At 33.6% G+C, this 16,440-nt stretch overlaps 3 protein-coding genes across 4 annotated transcripts; 1 reads left to right on the top strand and 2 right to left on the bottom strand.

The window, feature by feature from the left end:
* The first annotated feature begins 1,346 nt into the window (after nucleotides 1–1,346).
* LOC142542440 (katanin p60 ATPase-containing subunit A1-like) lies at nucleotides 1,347–5,854 on the top strand. The gene is made up of 7 exons (XM_075649065.1): nucleotides 1,347–1,677; nucleotides 2,331–2,802; nucleotides 3,591–3,788; nucleotides 4,195–4,439; nucleotides 4,652–4,810; nucleotides 4,912–4,999; nucleotides 5,336–5,854. The coding sequence occupies exons 1-7, from the start codon at nucleotides 1,556–1,558 to the stop codon at nucleotides 5,615–5,617; spliced, it is 1,566 nt and encodes a 521-aa protein (XP_075505180.1). The 5' UTR covers nucleotides 1,347–1,555; the 3' UTR covers nucleotides 5,618–5,854.
* Nucleotides 5,855–9,460: 3,606 nt separating this feature from the next.
* LOC142541427 (deoxypodophyllotoxin synthase-like) lies at nucleotides 9,461–11,014 on the bottom strand. 2 transcript variants are annotated; one of them, XM_075647963.1, is made up of 4 exons: nucleotides 10,575–11,014; nucleotides 10,148–10,469; nucleotides 9,678–9,926; nucleotides 9,461–9,621 (listed from the first exon to the last, which is right to left on the bottom strand). In XM_075647963.1, the coding sequence occupies exons 1-3, from the start codon at nucleotides 10,943–10,945 to the stop codon at nucleotides 9,678–9,680; spliced, it is 942 nt and encodes a 313-aa protein (XP_075504078.1). In that variant the 5' UTR covers nucleotides 10,946–11,014; the 3' UTR covers nucleotides 9,461–9,621. The 2 variants fall into 2 exon arrangements, with proteins under 2 accessions (XP_075504078.1, XP_075504077.1); XM_075647962.1 differs by lacking the exon at nucleotides 9,461–9,621 and having other exon boundaries at nucleotides 9,668–9,926; nucleotides 10,575–11,013.
* A 2,657-nt stretch (nucleotides 11,015–13,671) lies between these two features.
* LOC142541426 (putative 2-oxoglutarate-dependent dioxygenase AOP1) lies at nucleotides 13,672–15,397 on the bottom strand. Its single transcript, XM_075647961.1, has 3 exons — nucleotides 14,937–15,397; nucleotides 14,529–14,853; nucleotides 13,672–14,073 (listed from the first exon to the last, which is right to left on the bottom strand). Exons 1-3 carry the CDS (start codon nucleotides 15,311–15,313, stop codon nucleotides 13,831–13,833), a joined length of 945 nt encoding a protein of 314 aa, XP_075504076.1. The 5' UTR covers nucleotides 15,314–15,397; the 3' UTR covers nucleotides 13,672–13,830.
* Between the last annotated feature and the right edge of the window lie 1,043 nt (nucleotides 15,398–16,440).

Raw genomic sequence — 16,440 nt, 5'->3', positions numbered from 1 at the left:
TCCATAAGCGAACCTAAATTATTTATTTGACTTTTCAAACCTCATTTTAAGCTTAATTCGCCAACTTAATGGTTGTTGATCTAATTGGTTCTGGCATTAATTAGGCGGGGATTCAGCCTTCCAAAATTTGGTACACGATTAAAACCCTTAAATTGAAAACCTCTATAATATAATTAACATTTAAAATAGATTTACGTTATCCATAAACACTTCAAAAACAAATATTAATTTAAAATAACAAAAATTATGATTTTTAAATAATTATTTAATTGGGTACGAGACATGGTAAATATGTGTTTTGGCCCAATTATAGATAGATAGCATCATTCCAGCAGGGCCTCAGTCCAACCTCACGATATCTCTGGACTGTGTTTTGAACTCCAAAGATCTTTGACGCTCTTGATGTTATCGAGTTTTTGGCAGTTGAAGAGTAGTAGTACAGAGAAGATGCTTTCACACATTTCTTTATCATTAACCAATATCACAAAATTATTAGGTTCAGCCCGATGATTTAGATTATTCGATGATATCAAATGGCTTGGGGCCGTTGGATATGTTGAGACGATCATGATGATAATATAATATCAAAATTACGTAATAAATTAATCAATAAGAACGAAAAGATTTACGTGATTTACTCGATATATGCTACTACTGCAAATATTTATTATAGGGAGATAATTAAGTATATAAGTTAATATCCACAATTTCAACTCGAGTATAACCGATAAAATAATTTATCAAACTCACTCACAAATAATACTCAATTTTTCTTTTAACTTGAGTTGCTGTCTTGAGCTTGAGATACTTAGAAAGTTTGGACGAGATCTCTAGCAAATTAGCAAATGAACTCTATAAATAGCATACTCATCAAATGTGAAACCAAACGTAAATTCAAACTTTGTTAGCCACCATTTGTACGGTGGTGCGGAATTTCACATTAGACGACATATGTGAACATAAGCATAATTTTCTTGCCTATAATTTTGGTCAAAAAACACATGTTCAAATCTTATTGATTCTCCGACTTGAAAACTCAATTTTAATCGTGTCTTCACACTATCAATGATGTAACTCATATATCACAATTTTTATACTTGTAGTCCAACTGAAACCGATCAATTTGGCTACCGAGACGCACATCCATGGCTCTTGATGTTATCGAATTTTTCGCTGTTGAAGAGTAGCACAGAGAAGATGGTTTCACACATCTCTTTATCAATTAACCAATTTCACAAAATTATTAGGCTCAACCCGATGATTTAGACCATTCGATGTTACCAATTGATTTGGGGCCGTTGGATCAAAATTCATGAGACGGTTTAAACGTCGCCGTCTTCTTCAATATCTACGGCTTCAACTCCCACCTCTCGACTTCCCCAATTCAAAGTGTTAAAGGGCCTACATTTTATTTTGCATTACAATTCATTCCTCTTTGCCTTTTTCTTTCCAAGCTTTTAAGTTTCGACTTTAGTTTAAATCTGAATCCTAATTCCGGCGAAATTTCTGTTACCCACATTGGAATTCTCAAGGGTTTGTTCGTGTGACCCTATAAATGGCTGGCGCCACGTTGGCGGGGTTGCAAGACCACTTGAAGTTGGCGAGGGAGTATGCCGTGGAAGGACTCTACGATACTTCCATTATCTTCTTTGATGGTGCCATTACTCAGATTAACAAGTACTTTTCTTTGTTTAGATATTCTTTTTTAGCCAATTTGCTCCGGCCCGCCTTTGTTCTTGTGTTTATGCTGTGTTGTATGCAGAGTTTCATGCTCAAGATTTGGATCCCGAGAGCTGTTGTGCTCTTTTTGTAAGAACGAAGGATACAGCAAACTGGATTATGAAATAGGAAATTTTTTAGTTAAAGAGTTGCATTTTGGGATTTTAGTTTTTGTATTGATTATCCTTATGCATATGCGTGTACTGAAATTATCTTTGATGGATTCCCGTCCTTATCAACTGATTCGCCAAGAGCAATCCCAGAAACCGAGCTACTTTCTGCCTCTTGTTGGTCCCTGTCACGTGCAGTGATCCGCAAGCAGCAGTATGTTTATATATGTATAGATTACAAATTTTAAAGTCTTTTACGCTTGTGTTGAAATGGTAGGAGAATATAAGGAAACCAGACAGCAAGGTCGTACTATTTTTTCAGTTCTTAGAGAGGTTTCTGCTTCTTCGTGTGTAATAATTTTGCTATTATAGAAGCAAACTGATAATTGTAGACAACTTTAAATAACAGCACTTGGTATTTTTATACAGTTCCTCAGTCTGAAGTCATGTGTTCAAAATTTGTCTTTGTGTTGTCCTTCCCTTTCAAAAATTTTTTTCCAGGCATTTGAATACGGTTGACGATCATTTGCTTCGTTCCAAATGGATGAATGTCAAGAAAGCAATTTCAGAAGAAGCAGAGGTTGTGAAGCAATTAGATGCTGAGAAGAGGTCATTCAGGGAGATTCGTTTAGGAGGGCGACCAAATTCACCACCAATTTCAACAAAATCATCTTTTGTGTTCCAACCATTGGATGAGTATCCAACATCATCTGGTGCCCCGATGGATGACCCTGATGTGTGGAGACCACCTCCGCGAGATCCTGCGGTCAGAAGATCTACAAGGGGTGGTCAAATTGGCATGAGGAAGTCCCCACAAGATGGTGCTTGGGGTCGTGGAGGTTCTGCAAAAACAGGAACAACTGGCCGTGGTGGAAGGACTGGTGGTTCTAGTAAGGTCAACGTTGGAGTTAGAGCATCTACAGCTCTCAAGAAAGGCAATGGGAAATCCTCATCTGGGAAAACAGATTCCATAGTAAGTTATTAATCTAGAATATGTGTTTTGGGTATGTGGATCTTGCTATGTCATCTGGGAGCAGCATCTTGCAAGTATAAATTTATTGATAGTCTTGTGGTATGGGATACCCAGTTACTTAGTACTCTGGTTATAGAAAGAATATAAGTTTGACATTGATTAATGAAATACTCACGTGCAATGCCTTCATTTTGCACTCAATGAAGAATATCATGTTGTTTCTCTAGATTTGGGTATATCATTTGCTTTTGATGTTTGCTAAGCTTGTTCACAAATTATTTATCTATTTCCGGAAGCAGTTTTTTTTTAACAAGCTTGGAGCTAAAAGTTTCATGAATATATGTATAACATTAATTGTATTCTTGTGGCCAAGGAATTGTCCATTTCTCATTACTTGTTTGGATTGCTTGAATTGATTTACCACTTCAAGTGATCTATGAAGTGTTTCTATGATTCTTTTTGGGCTCTACTAAACATATTACAATTAACTAATCTTCGGTGGAATTCTGTTTACTTTTATGTTGTTATTTCACCATCTATTTATTTAAATCGAGCACTCTCATTTCTTGATTTGTCATCCTGTGGCGAATGTTAATTTGGCAATTTCACTCAGAGTTCTCATTTATGTAAATTGTGAGTAGTTAGATTAATGGGATTCATTGAGTGGATTGTACGCTATTATAAGGGATCTTGACTTTTGATCCAGAATCTTATCATATTCTGCTTTTGTATATTGTTAATATGTTTGACATGTCGAGTATTTTAGGGATTTCTTTTCTGATTGTCAGAATGATGATATTGATGATGTAAAGCCCAAAAAAGTGCAGTATGAAGGGCCTGACTCTGACTTGGCTGCAATGCTTGAAAGGGATGTTTTAGAGACCACTCCCGGTGTTAGATGGGATGATGTGGCTGGCCTGAGTGAAGCAAAAAGACTTCTAGAGGAAGCCGTGGTTCTTCCACTCTGGATGCCTGAATATTTCCAGGTATCAGTAAATTTGGTCCAGAAGAATGCTTGTGATATTTTTACTTTTTTTTACTTACCTGAAATATGTAACTATAATCTATATGCTTTATAAGTCTCAGAACTAATGGTGGGTTTGTCTGTTACAGTATATTCTCTAATGTGTGAAGCAGATAGTAACTCGTGTATAGCTAACTGGAAGTTCCATACTTTATATGGGCAAAAATTTATAAATCCTTATTTCTACCTGTAGATAAAAGTTCCATAGGAAGGCATAGAACTTTGACCTGTTTGAGGGGAGAATTATTTGAAGTTGCTAATTCCGTGGATGCATTGTTAGAATCTGTCTTCTTCCTTGTAAGGATACAAGAGGTGATAAATCTGCATGCATGGCTCAACTAGTCACTCTTATGACATCTCTTTTGCAGGGGATTAGGAGGCCATGGAAAGGTGTGCTCATGTTTGGTCCACCAGGTACTGGAAAGACACTTCTTGCTAAAGCAGTTGCTACCGAGTGTGGCACAACATTTTTCAACGTTTCTTCTGCTACCTTGGCTTCAAAATGGCGTGGAGAAAGTGAAAGAATGGTCCGATGCTTGTTTGATCTTGCAAGGGCTTATGCCCCGAGTACCATTTTCATAGATGAGATCGATTCTCTTTGCAATGCTCGAGGGTAAGATAATAAGAGTTTCATCAATCCAGGCACGGTTATAATCTCGGTACCCTTTTTTATACAGTATGCAAGTTGTGAAGAACCCATCTCATACATTTGAACGAACATGAGTATTTTTTTAATAACCTGTTAAATTCTGCATTTTATTGCTGATGTCTCGCCCCACCCCTACCAACTTTCTTATAACATCTAGTTTGTTTCCTATCTTTCAGGGCTTCAGGTGAACACGAATCATCCAGAAGGGTGAAGTCTGAACTTCTAGTTCAGGTTGATGGTGTCAATGCCTCTTCTACCAATGAAGATGGTACTCGCAAGATAGTGATGGTTTTGGCAGCTACAAATTTTCCTTGGGATATCGATGAGGCATTGAGGTTGCATCCTAGTTGTTTGCGTCTCTTGTTGATTATTATTTCTTTTTCGACATGCAAGTAGCACTTGTTTTTTGCATCTGATTCATTCACGATATATTCAGGAGGCGTCTGGAGAAAAGAATATACATTCCACTTCCAAATGCTGAAAGTCGTAAGGAGCTTATCCGGATTAATTTGAAAACTGTGGAGGTATTGTCTTATTTCTTTATGGGCTTGAAGGATGTTTATTTTGGAATTAGACGTACATGCATATAATATCCCTACTGCTTGAGGGTCATTGCTCTACTTTATGTGTGCTCCACTAATTTGGAGCAGAAAAAGATGTGGCTGTCATCATATAAAACTCATAGTAAACATTTTATTAAGAAAGGCATTAGTATTCATAGTATCTGAGAGGAAAATGACATTTATTAACTATGAATAAAATACTTGCCACTTCACTAATGTAATAGGCTGTTGAAGCTCGGCCTAACCAAAAATTCATATAATCCATGTCAATTTTGATGCATTTGTCTGCACCACCAGGTTGCTGCAGATGTGGACATCGATGAAGTGGCTCGTAGGACTGAGGGTTACAGTGGAGATGATCTTACAAATGTTTGCCGAGATGCATCGTTAAATGGCATGAGGCGCAAGATAGCAGGAAAGACTCGTGACGAGATCAAGAACATGTCCAAGGACGAGATATCAAAAGATCCTGTTGCTATGTGCGACTTCTTAGAAGCCATAGCTAAGGTCCAACCCAGCGTTTCTTCAGCTGATATTGAAAAACACGAAAAATGGTTTTCCGAATTTGGATCGGCATAGCATGATCCACTAGTTACGGTAACTATTGGGTTCCTCCTCTCTCTCTCTCAGGCGTTTCGTGACATCTCATTCCTGGTTTTGTTAGTCGTTTCCTCTGTTAATTTCTTTTTTGGAGATGGACCCATTTTTTATGATTTATCCGTGTTATAATTACTGATGACTGGATGGAAGTTGTGATACATTTATTTCTCACGACGACATTCCCCATGGAGAATATCATAAAATCCATCTTCTAGATATGAACTGTATATAATATAAAAAATCTCCTCTAAATTTCAAAGAAATAAATGATAGAACTAGGTATTTTGTTACATATTCTGCTAAATCATACATATATATATATATATATATATATATATATGTGGGGATCCGGACGCTAATCATGTTCTTAATCATCATTGGGAATAATTAATCAATTATAATAAACATGGTCTAAATTTTTTTTTTTTTAAATAATGCGGAACGTAGTGACATAAAAACATATATATACATCTCAGTATATAAAAGTACCAATTCTGTATCACATATATTTATTTAATTAAGGTTTAACAGCTAATATCAAGGGTCAACTATATCTCTAATCCCAGTCCGGAGCCGCCACTCTAATCACGATCTCTCTCTTTATCTCCGTGACCCTGAACCTGTCCTGCCTGTTGTCATGTACACATACAGACAAGACAACAGCCGGATAATTCCGGTGAGAATATAATCCCAGTATAAATCAACGAAACATGCAATCATATAAACAAATATAAAGCATGTAACAGGTAACAGCAATATGTATCAAAATCTGAAACATAACTCTTATCAAACTGTCGACCATACTCGTAGCTACACAATTTAGACTAGACTCAATCCTAGTCTAGGGATCCCGGTTTCCAGATGTGGTATTCCTATATCGACCAACAGTAATAGAAAAGACTCCAGTTCTATCCACGTCGATATAACCAAACATCCAGTGTCCTGACCTAACCGTCATGGACGTGGCTCTATCGCCAATATCATATCTTGTGACATCGTGCAATGTGCCCGTGGCGATCCCACCACTATCAGGCACTTCTGTCACAAGATTACTCGTCTAATACCTGCTATCCATAATTCAAGAGAACAAGTATATCAATCAAATCAATGCAAATATCAATGCAATAAAATAAAGTATGTGCTTTATGGAAACTCAAGTCTAAACCGACTCAAGTCGATCTCCCAATACCACATTGAATTATACCTTTCGTTCGTAGTTTCGGTCTGGAATTCAAACTCTGTCAATCCTTCGATCTGGCAATGGCAATATCAATGATCTCATATCAATATACCGTTTAAATCGATACCAATCTGATCAATAATTCAAAATCAACGGTATAACCGCACAATCCCGATATCCCGGTCAATATAACATCACCAGATAATAATTCCCTCCACTAATAATCGATACCAATACAATCTAATATTATATCTCAGTCAATTAACTTCAGAAAATCATAACAATTCCATAATCAGTCCGTTTCTTAATCTGACTTCGATTCTATGATGTCTAACATGTCCAGAACATCATATATGAATTCCATGCAATTCTGACAATATTATAATTTCAAAACATGTCAAAACGTAGTAAAACTTACGTCCAGTTGTAGCCTACGTCGATAGGATTACAGTATCGAAGTCGGATTTAAAATCAGACGGACGGATTTTGCACAAAAGGCGTAAGGATTTTCTATAACTTCACAGAGATTTTCTCGACTCTTTTCTCGGAAATAATGAAGGATTTCCGTACGTTTTGTATATATATATATATATAAATTCACGCATGTAAAGCAAATGGCGAACTCTACGCGCAACACGTCTCGCGCATATGCGCGACCTAAATCGGCGCATATGCGCGAGACCTTCTGGTCTTCGCACATTTCTTCTCGGCAGCTCGCGCATATGCGCGACACCTTCCGCGCATATGCGCGAGACTCTCTGGAGTTGTGATCGAACCTTCACACAGCTCGCGCATATGCGCGCCTTCCTATCGCGCATATGCGCGAGACCTTCTGTCCAATTCGCGCATGTGCGCGTCTCATGTCGCGCATGTGCGCCGATGGTACTGTCCTCGCACATACATTTTCACACGTTACTTCAAATCGTGTCTCGGTTAATCTTTTCATAATAATATCAAATTATAAATCAATAATTACAGATTACTAGGATTAAATTTTCCGGGCATTACAATATATATAATCAAAATTTGATTTTTTGTATTTAAGGGTAATTTTTGGATTAACAACTCATTGGGGTTTATTCAATTCAGACTTTTGATTACTTTTAATGATTTTTTTAAATTATAAATTTTTATGGATTTGATAGATTTTTATTGACTTATACAGAATCTCACATATTTATAAACAGATTTACTTGGATTCATGTATATTTTTTTGCAAGATTTTTATAGAATTTTGGGAAATTTTTTTAATAGAATTTTATAAATTTTATACTTAATTATAACATATTATCAAAGAATAATTACATATATAACATATTCAGTTTGAAATATTTTTTCAATATTTATATTAATAAGTAAATTTATTTATTTAAAAGTTAAATCATTTAATCCATATATATATATATATATATATGTGTGTGTGTGTGTGTGTGTGTGTGTGTGTGTGAGTTTGTATGCGTGTTTGTAAATTTTTAAAATACATCAATTGATTAATCTGTAACATTGTTTTTGAATTGATAATATACATGTGAAAAAAATATTATTTATCATTATGTGGATATAATTTTGTATAAAAATATCATAGCTTACACATTAATTGAAATTGCTAAAAAGAATTTAAAAAATCATAGTTGTTGCGAGGCTATTCAATTATTAAGAATTAAGCGGCATTTTTTGGATCATCTTTTATTATTATTGAATATTACATTAATTTGTATAAATCATCAATTAAAAATCACAAAATCAAATATAGAATTCAAAATTTCTTATAATATTAAAATAAAAAATTATTAAATGAAAAATCAGCCAAAAAATGAAAATTTTGATAAAGAAAGATGAAAATATAGAGTTACATTTCGAAAATTTAAGAGAGTAGTAGAGATAGATGAGAGTAGAGAAGATAAGAAGAACGGTGATGTGAAACGATGGAGAGAGAAATAAATAGCTTGTGTATGAGTTAGAAGTTTTAAAAATCCATCCAAATCTTTGGGTTGAACCAAATACAATTTTTAACAATTTATAGTTGTACCTTAGGCTTTAATGTTTGTATGTTACCGAATTCCATGAAATTATTAAAAGTCTATTGAAAATTTGAATAACTCTAGACTTTTATAGAGTTTTTAAAAGTCAATGTTGAATACCACTTGACTTTTTAAAATTCCATGAAAGTCTATTTTGAATACCACCAAACTTCTATAGAGTATGCAAAAGTCTTGATTGAATACCTCTAGACTTTTAAAATCTACAAAAGTCATTAAAAGTCAATAAATCTCCTACATTTAATACACCTCTTCAATTTTGGGTTTTGTTCATGTAAGTTATGTTATGTTTTGGGTTTTTTCACTTTTTGTGACAGTGTTAACGTAGCACACAAAAATATTGATGTAAACACTAGAAATTGCTGATTTAGTAATGAAAAATGTTGACATGTCCAGAGCCTCATCATCACTATTTGGAAAAAAGATTAAAACTCAAAATATAGCATAATTTACATGACAAAAACCCAAAATCGAATGCTTATAGGACCAAAAACAAAATAGACAAACTTACATGATTATTTTGACTATTATTCCATAAAGTAATTTGATTTGTTTCGATATTCATTAACTTATGCATAAGCCTAGCTAAGTAATGTGAGCAAGGAATACATGGACAAGCCACCATTTTAGTTAAACATGATGAAGTTTATACAAACATAGTTACCAAACCACTCAATAAAATTAACTTGTTTATTATTACATGCACACAGCCTCAAAGTCTCTAATTTTTTTTTTTTAAAAAAAAACAAATTTTAATTTATGTACTAAGAAACAGAACTTATTAAACATAATAATACATGTATAAATACGTACATATAACTCAGATTCCGCAGAAGTCTCTGAGTATATCTTGGGATCGACGGCCATGATCGGTATCGTAAAACTTCAGCAAATCGACATGAACGAAGGGTTTGTAGTTGAGGGGATGCTGATCATCGACTAGCTCTTGGGGTACTTCCACCGGTTTGCTCAGGAAAGAAAAAAGTGCGACTGTGTAACGAGTTTCTTTTCCATTCGTAGCCAGGGTCACTTTATGGTTGGGAGAGAGAACCCCGCCATTGCTCCATGCCTGATTCAAAAACATTTTTTTACCGTTCGTCCCAAATATACAGTCTATATCTACTCATTAAATACATTAATTATTTTCAGTAACTTTTTATATCATATTAAATCACTCATAAAATTAAATTAATGCGGTGTAAAACTTGTTTTTTTATATATAACCCTAAATATATGTGAGTATTACTTTATATTTTAAAAAATATATGGCGTGTTCATGTAAAACATCACCTTGCACGCATCTCCGGCCATGACAACGAAGGAGGAAGGAGGAAACTCTACATGAATCCACTCTCCGTCTCTTGCTTTGACCTCCAACCCGGAGACGTGATTTTGGTAAAGTATGGTGATGAAGCTCTTGTCTGTGTGAGAGGGAAAGGCCATGGTGTTCTCTCCCGTCTCTGGAGCTCGATATTTCAAGTATCGAAGGAGATATGTCGTCGAGTCGATGTGGGAATCGACATGTTTCTCCACTCCATAGCTATCAAACATCATTCTTACCACAATTTTCTCTAGCTCTGCTACTGTATTGGCGAAGGACATCGAGCTTTGACTAAAAGAAAGAAAGAAGTAATTTACATAATTTCCCTTCTTTTAAACATTTATTGGATTTCATCAGGGAATATTTTTTCATTGATTAATTTAAGAAGAAATATACCAAAAAGAGTCGTTCCCATTGGGCCACATGAGATTAGTGAAACTTTGAGCTCCTTGTAAAGTGGTTGCATAATCAATCCCCAACCCTTCATGGAGAGGTACAATGGGCAGCTGACCTACATAACCATGGTAGGGTTTTTCATTAATATTTAGAACTTTTCTTTCATTAGGAAGATCGAATAACTCATCGGCTGCTTGGAAGATTGATTTGTGAAGTTGGGGCGAAATTTTATCGTATAACGCTACGAAACAACCATGGTTTTCAAGGGATTTTCTTATTTCTTTGCATGCAGAAGACCAAGAAGTTGAGCCTGGCTTCATGTTCTTGGTGAAGTCTACAACCGAGAGCTTTTGTGGGGTTAAGGAACCCATGAATTTTTAGAGTATTTTTGGACTGTGGGAGATTTGGGTGGAATTAATTAGTAGGTTTTGAAGGCTCAATGGAGGGGGTTTTTATAGTGGTTTTTTTTTTTTTTTTTTTTTTTTTTCATTTTTTGGTTGGTGTCTCGAATTCGAAATGGGAATTTAAACGGATCTTGAATTCAATTAAAAAATAATTTGAAGTTTATTATATATGATTCTAATTGAATTCTGAAGACAATCCCTAGCCAAGAAAATGAGGTCTTTGATTGATTAAGCTCCAATTGTAACAAAACTTCACCGGTGTAAAAGGAAAGAATCTGATTTTTGAATTAAAAATGATAGAGTACTTCTAATTTGAAGTTGACAAAAAGATTGATAAATGGAGAAAATCGTTGTAGGACCATATAATTTAAGTTTCTTGGGATTAAAAATTGAAGAAAAAGGTATAATGGTGTGGCAAATAACGAGTAATGCTACATATACAACCAAATTTATACAACAATTCTTACAACACAAAAAAAATTCAATACAAAAATTATATTTATCAACATCTCATGATAAATATAATGCAAAATCTCACGATTTAATTGTTGTAAATTGTGGTATACGACATTTTGGTGGTACCTTTAGCATTGCTCGCAAATAATTGATTTGATTAAGATTGCGAGTATGTCACGAATTATATTGTTTTTTTTTTGGATGCTACGCATGATATACGTTTTAATCATAATTAAATTAAAAATCTTAAATCGAAAGAGACGAAAAATATTTATTTATTTAATTATTTTATCTTTATATCACACCTTTCACACGCAAGCGATGTTCTTTTCATTCGCATGAAACTTGGACTACCGCGAAATAAAACTCTTCGTATTTTATTTGGCCAAAAAAATTTAACTTCCAAATATTAATTATTATATAGTAATTATAGATAACTATATGCTTGATATTGATACAAATCGTATGAATTATTATAATTATTGATACTTCCTAGTTAAAATTAGTAGGAAAACACTAATTCTGAGATATGGGATTGCGAACACAATAAGAAATTTCGATCCACTTGCATTGATGAAAATATAGTAAAAATATCATATATTAATTTGTCGCATAACAAATTTTGGCATTTTTATGATGAATTTTGTTAACCCGTAGTGCGCATTATTAGTTCTTAAGGCTAATTTTTAAAGATTTTGGCATTTTATTTGACGTATTCGATTTTAATCTATCTAATAATGAAAGGGATTAGATATATATATATCTATAACTGTGATGTTTGAATACCACATCATAAAAATCCCAAGTCAAAACGACCACCATAATTTGAAAAGGTCTAGCATAAAGTAATAAGTTTCAACGAATTTTCCATAAATACAAATGCATAAAATCAGAGTAAATAGTTTTAAAATGTGCCGGAGCGCGCCTCCTATAGAGGCAAGTGAAGTTGGTGAGCTGCGTGGTACAAATAGTTATTGGAAAAGTTGTATAATAAAAATCTCGTGAACTACAAAGTTATCGAGTTTGCCTTGCCACTAGTGAACTTATATATTATAAAGGTAGTATTATTTTGAGAGAGTGTAAGCAAATACAAGGTCTATCTAAAGCCTTATGTCACGAGATAATGAATAAAATCTACAATTAGTATTTTTATTGAAGCAAAAAAGATTTGGATGGACCAGAAAATTACTCATTTGTCTTTCAATATAATTTGATAATATTAGAAAACGATATATATGTATTAAAAACATAATTTCTGTCGGATGATGTTGAGATGTTGAGTTAAATATAAACATTTGCTATCGGAACAAATCCGACATGATACGTCGTCTTGCATTAATCTAAATTAGAAATATATGTTATAAGAAATAACAAGCCAATTTTTTTTTTTTTAAAAAAAGAATTCTTTAAATGAAACTGTTCATAAATGGAAATATAACGAGGGCTTTGCCACAGTTTTATTTTATACAAATAATTTACAGATGCCTGTAAAATATATCCTATAAGATATAACTAAAATATCAATTTCAATACAAATTAATAGGTGTCGTAAATTGTGCTATCAGTAGATGCGGTTTTCAGTTTAATTTTATTGTTTAAAAAAGTTGAATCGAGTTGATATCATATCAAGGATTCAAGTTTGAGACGAGGTCCCACGAGTTTCAATCGTAACATTATCCTCTCCAACTCAAAAAAATTAATTTAGTTTCAAACCAATGGCTTTGAGACTTAATCATAATATTTTTTCATTTGATGGACTATTACATGATTATACGGACAGAGGTTTTGGTTTTGCCCGACAGATTTATTATTTGAAGTATTTTTCCTTCTCACTTTTCGTATTATTCTAACGTTTGTTTCTCCACTGCCAAATAAACCCTACTTGACTTCTGTGGGACAAAGTTTCGATGAGGTTATTTAGTTTACTTAATTCGTTGATGAATTTTTTTAAATTATATATGTGTCAAAGTTAATATTCTATAATTTCATAAAAGACCAATTATTGATTCACATTGGGATATATAGTTTAAACTTTAAATTATTGATTTTTTTATATATAAATAATATTTGTATATTTAGCTGCAGGCTCACGAGTATGCAATATTTACTTGTAGTCCTTATAAATATACTTTGACATTAAATTATTTATTTCATAATATTTTAGTTTGTCACATTAATTCCTATGTTTTTTTCCATATTAAATATATATCAATTAAAGTGACAAGACACACGTGCAATGCAACATATATCATTATTTCATCACTCATAAAATTTAAGCAAAATATAGCCCTAATTGATACCAGACACACAAACCACACCAAGTAAATTTTTCTTGAGAATCCACACAATACACAAACGTATATATGTATATATATGTGCGCGCGCATGTGTGAGAGTCAAACACCACAGTAGGTTTTGATGGCACACTCAAGTCTCCTGTTCTCTTCTTTGCTGAAAAAATCAAGAAACTTGAGATGATCAAACGGCTTATACAGCAAGGGATGATGGTCATCGATGAATTCTTGAGGTGTTTGAACTATATTTTCCATGAATGAGAACTGTGCAATGGAATATCTTGCTTCTTTGCCTTCCATAGTTACTCTGTGATAGGGCGATTTTATCCGATTATTGCTCCATGCCTGCTCCCAATATATGTTCAAGTTAAAGTTACTTCGATCTGGTCAATTTTTTTTAACATATAGAGCCTTCAAAGAGATTATATAAAGGGAAAATGATTTGTTTGGTCTATAACTTTTTCAATTTTGGGTTTAGGTCAATTAGTTTTCATTGGTACGTTAACTTTTTAATTTACGGTTATTTTGGTACAAGTTAACGTGATATCTTACGTCAATATTTTATGATGTCACATCAATAAATAGACCAAAATAGTCGAAAGTTAAAATTTAATGTAGCAAAACCAAACTTTGAAATTTATTGAACCAAAACTCAAAATTGAACAAATGATTTGATTCAAAATCTATTTTCTCTTCGGTTAAATAAAATAGAGAAAAGTGACATTAGTATTATATGAATGCAGTAACTTGAAAAATGAATATGAAATATATATTAGATAACTCCCAAGAAATAGACTGACCATAATCGCATCGCCTGCCATAACGACAATGGATGAAGGGCAAAGCTCAACACCAAACCATTCCCCATCTTCGGCTTTAATTTCCAGGCCATTGACTTGATTTTGATGAATCGTGGACAAAAAACTCTTGTCCGTGTGAGAGACAAAGCCCATTTTGTTCTCGTGGGTCTTAGGTTCCCTATATTTCATGACCCGACAAAGAAAATTCGCAGATCCGACGTGGGACTCGTAGTGCTTGTCCACTACTCCATAACTCTCGAACACCATTTTAGCCACCGTAAGTTCTAGTTCTGCTGCTAACTTTGTGTACACGAGGAGATTTTCACTGAAAATCAAAGATCATTAACTAAGCTGAAACCTAGACATACAATAACGGAGATCTGCAATATTAGTACTGGAAAAATATACCTGAATCCGTTATTTCCGACGTTCGGCCACATGACTTCCACAAAATGTTTAATCCCTTCAACTGTATTAGCGTTATCAATTCCCATGCTCTCGTAGAGAGGAACAAAAGGGATTTGCCCTACATATCCATACAAAGGCTTAGAGGATTTGTTTTGAACTTTGGTTTCAGTTGGAAGATCAAACAACTCTTGTAAAGCTTCGAAAACCCCATCATGCATTTCTTGGGTGATTTTATCATAATTGGCAATGAAACAACCATATTTCTCTAAGGAAGAAACTACGTCCTCACATGATTTGGACCAAGATTCTGTCCCTTGTTTCGTGTTTTCGTCCGTGAATTCAATGATTGAAAGTTTGTGAAGTGAGAGTGTACCCATGAATGCTTGTGCAGTGTGTTTTGGGCTTTAAGAAATTTTTCTTGAACAGTTTGCAGATGAATGAGTTCTCTTTAACCTTATGCACGCATATATACAGTGGCGGCGTCACTCAGATCGAGCTAGCCAAGGGGGGAAATTTTTAAGATTATTGACAATTTTAAAATTATTATTACAAACGTGTGACTTTGGATTTGATTTTAGATTAGGTCTCTTGTGAGACGGTCTCATGAATTTTTATCTGTGAGACGGGTCAACCCTATCGATATTCTATATAAAAAGTAATACTCTTAACATAAAAAGTAATATTTTTTCATAGATGACCCAAATAAGATATCTGTCTCACAAAATACGACTCGTAAGACCGTCTCACACAAGTTTTTGCAATGGTTAGAAGATTATTAAGAATCGTCTTTGGTAATCAAATGAGAGACGAATATTTTGAATGATAGTTTAATTAAAAATGATATATTTTGTAGCTTGTCGAATTAAGTTATTATTAATTATTTTCACAAAATGTTAAGTTTCACGGATCAATTGTAAGTAAAAAATTATAATTTAAATTTCGTTATTATATTTAAAATTTTTGTTAGGTGATGATTATATATATGTTTGGCTCCATTTTTTTGTTGTTACGACTCGTCCAAAAGAAGACAATTTGACAGATAATCGGACAAAAGTCACGAAACACGACTTGATAAAATAATCCCAGCAGATCCTACGGAGGGTCATGTGGTCCTTCAATCGCCATTAATAAATAATTCTCAGTAGATATAGTTAATATTATTGTCTGTGTCGTAGAAATATATAATAAACTCGGGAAATTATGTCGGAATATGGTCCCATTCAATAGTTTTTTTTTTTTTTTTTTTTTTTGAAAGGTGGTCCCATTCAATAGTTATTTTTTAAATTTTTCTCTATTTGAAATTTCAAATTATTAATCTCAAATTGAATTAGCAAAGATGTAAATATCTAATATGCTAGAATGTTGAGTGATCAGTTGGTTGCATGATTTTTTTTATTGAATTACATCGACTAGGTTTTTTAAAAAAAAACAACCTTGAAGACGATTGAGAAAAATACGACAATTAATACTTAATTTTATGCAAAGTAAGTCTCTTGTGAGACGG

The sequence above is a fragment of the Primulina tabacum genome, chromosome 4 (genome assembly GCF_025594145.1).
Source record: "Primulina tabacum isolate GXHZ01 chromosome 4, ASM2559414v2, whole genome shotgun sequence".
In the NCBI taxonomy this organism is placed as follows: Eukaryota; Viridiplantae; Streptophyta; class Magnoliopsida; order Lamiales; family Gesneriaceae; genus Primulina; species Primulina tabacum.
Note: the sequence above shows the minus strand (reverse complement) of the source record. Positions and strands in the feature narration are given on the sequence as shown.

Excerpts from the sequence above, each read along its gene's own strand:
- LOC142542440 (XM_075649065.1), top strand. The coding sequence starts at position 1,556 with ATGGCTGGCGCCACGTTGGCGGGGTTGCAAGACCACTTGAAGTTGGCG. Across the intron at positions 3,789-4,194 it reads GGATGCCTGAATATTTCCAG|GGGATTAGGAGGCCATGGAA; the intron begins GTATCAGTAAAT and ends TCTCTTTTGCAG. Across the intron at positions 4,811-4,911 it reads GATATCGATGAGGCATTGAG|GAGGCGTCTGGAGAAAAGAA; the intron begins GTTGCATCCTAG and ends CGATATATTCAG.
- LOC142541427 (XM_075647963.1), bottom strand. The coding sequence starts at position 10,945 with ATGGGTTCCTTAACCCCACAAAAGCTCTCGGTTGTAGACTTCACCAAG. Across the intron at positions 10,470-10,574 it reads AATGGGAACGACTCTTTTTG|TCAAAGCTCGATGTCCTTCG; the intron begins GTATATTTCTTC and ends TCTTTCTTTTAG. Across the intron at positions 9,927-10,147 it reads TGGCCGGAGATGCGTGCAAG|GCATGGAGCAATGGCGGGGT; the intron begins GTGATGTTTTAC and ends TTTTTGAATCAG.
- LOC142541426 (XM_075647961.1), bottom strand. The coding sequence starts at position 15,313 with ATGGGTACACTCTCACTTCACAAACTTTCAATCATTGAATTCACGGAC. Across the intron at positions 14,854-14,936 it reads GTCGGAAATAACGGATTCAG|TGAAAATCTCCTCGTGTACA; the intron begins GTATATTTTTCC and ends TTTGATTTTCAG. Across the intron at positions 14,074-14,528 it reads TGGCAGGCGATGCGATTATG|GCATGGAGCAATAATCGGAT; the intron begins GTCAGTCTATTT and ends TATTGGGAGCAG.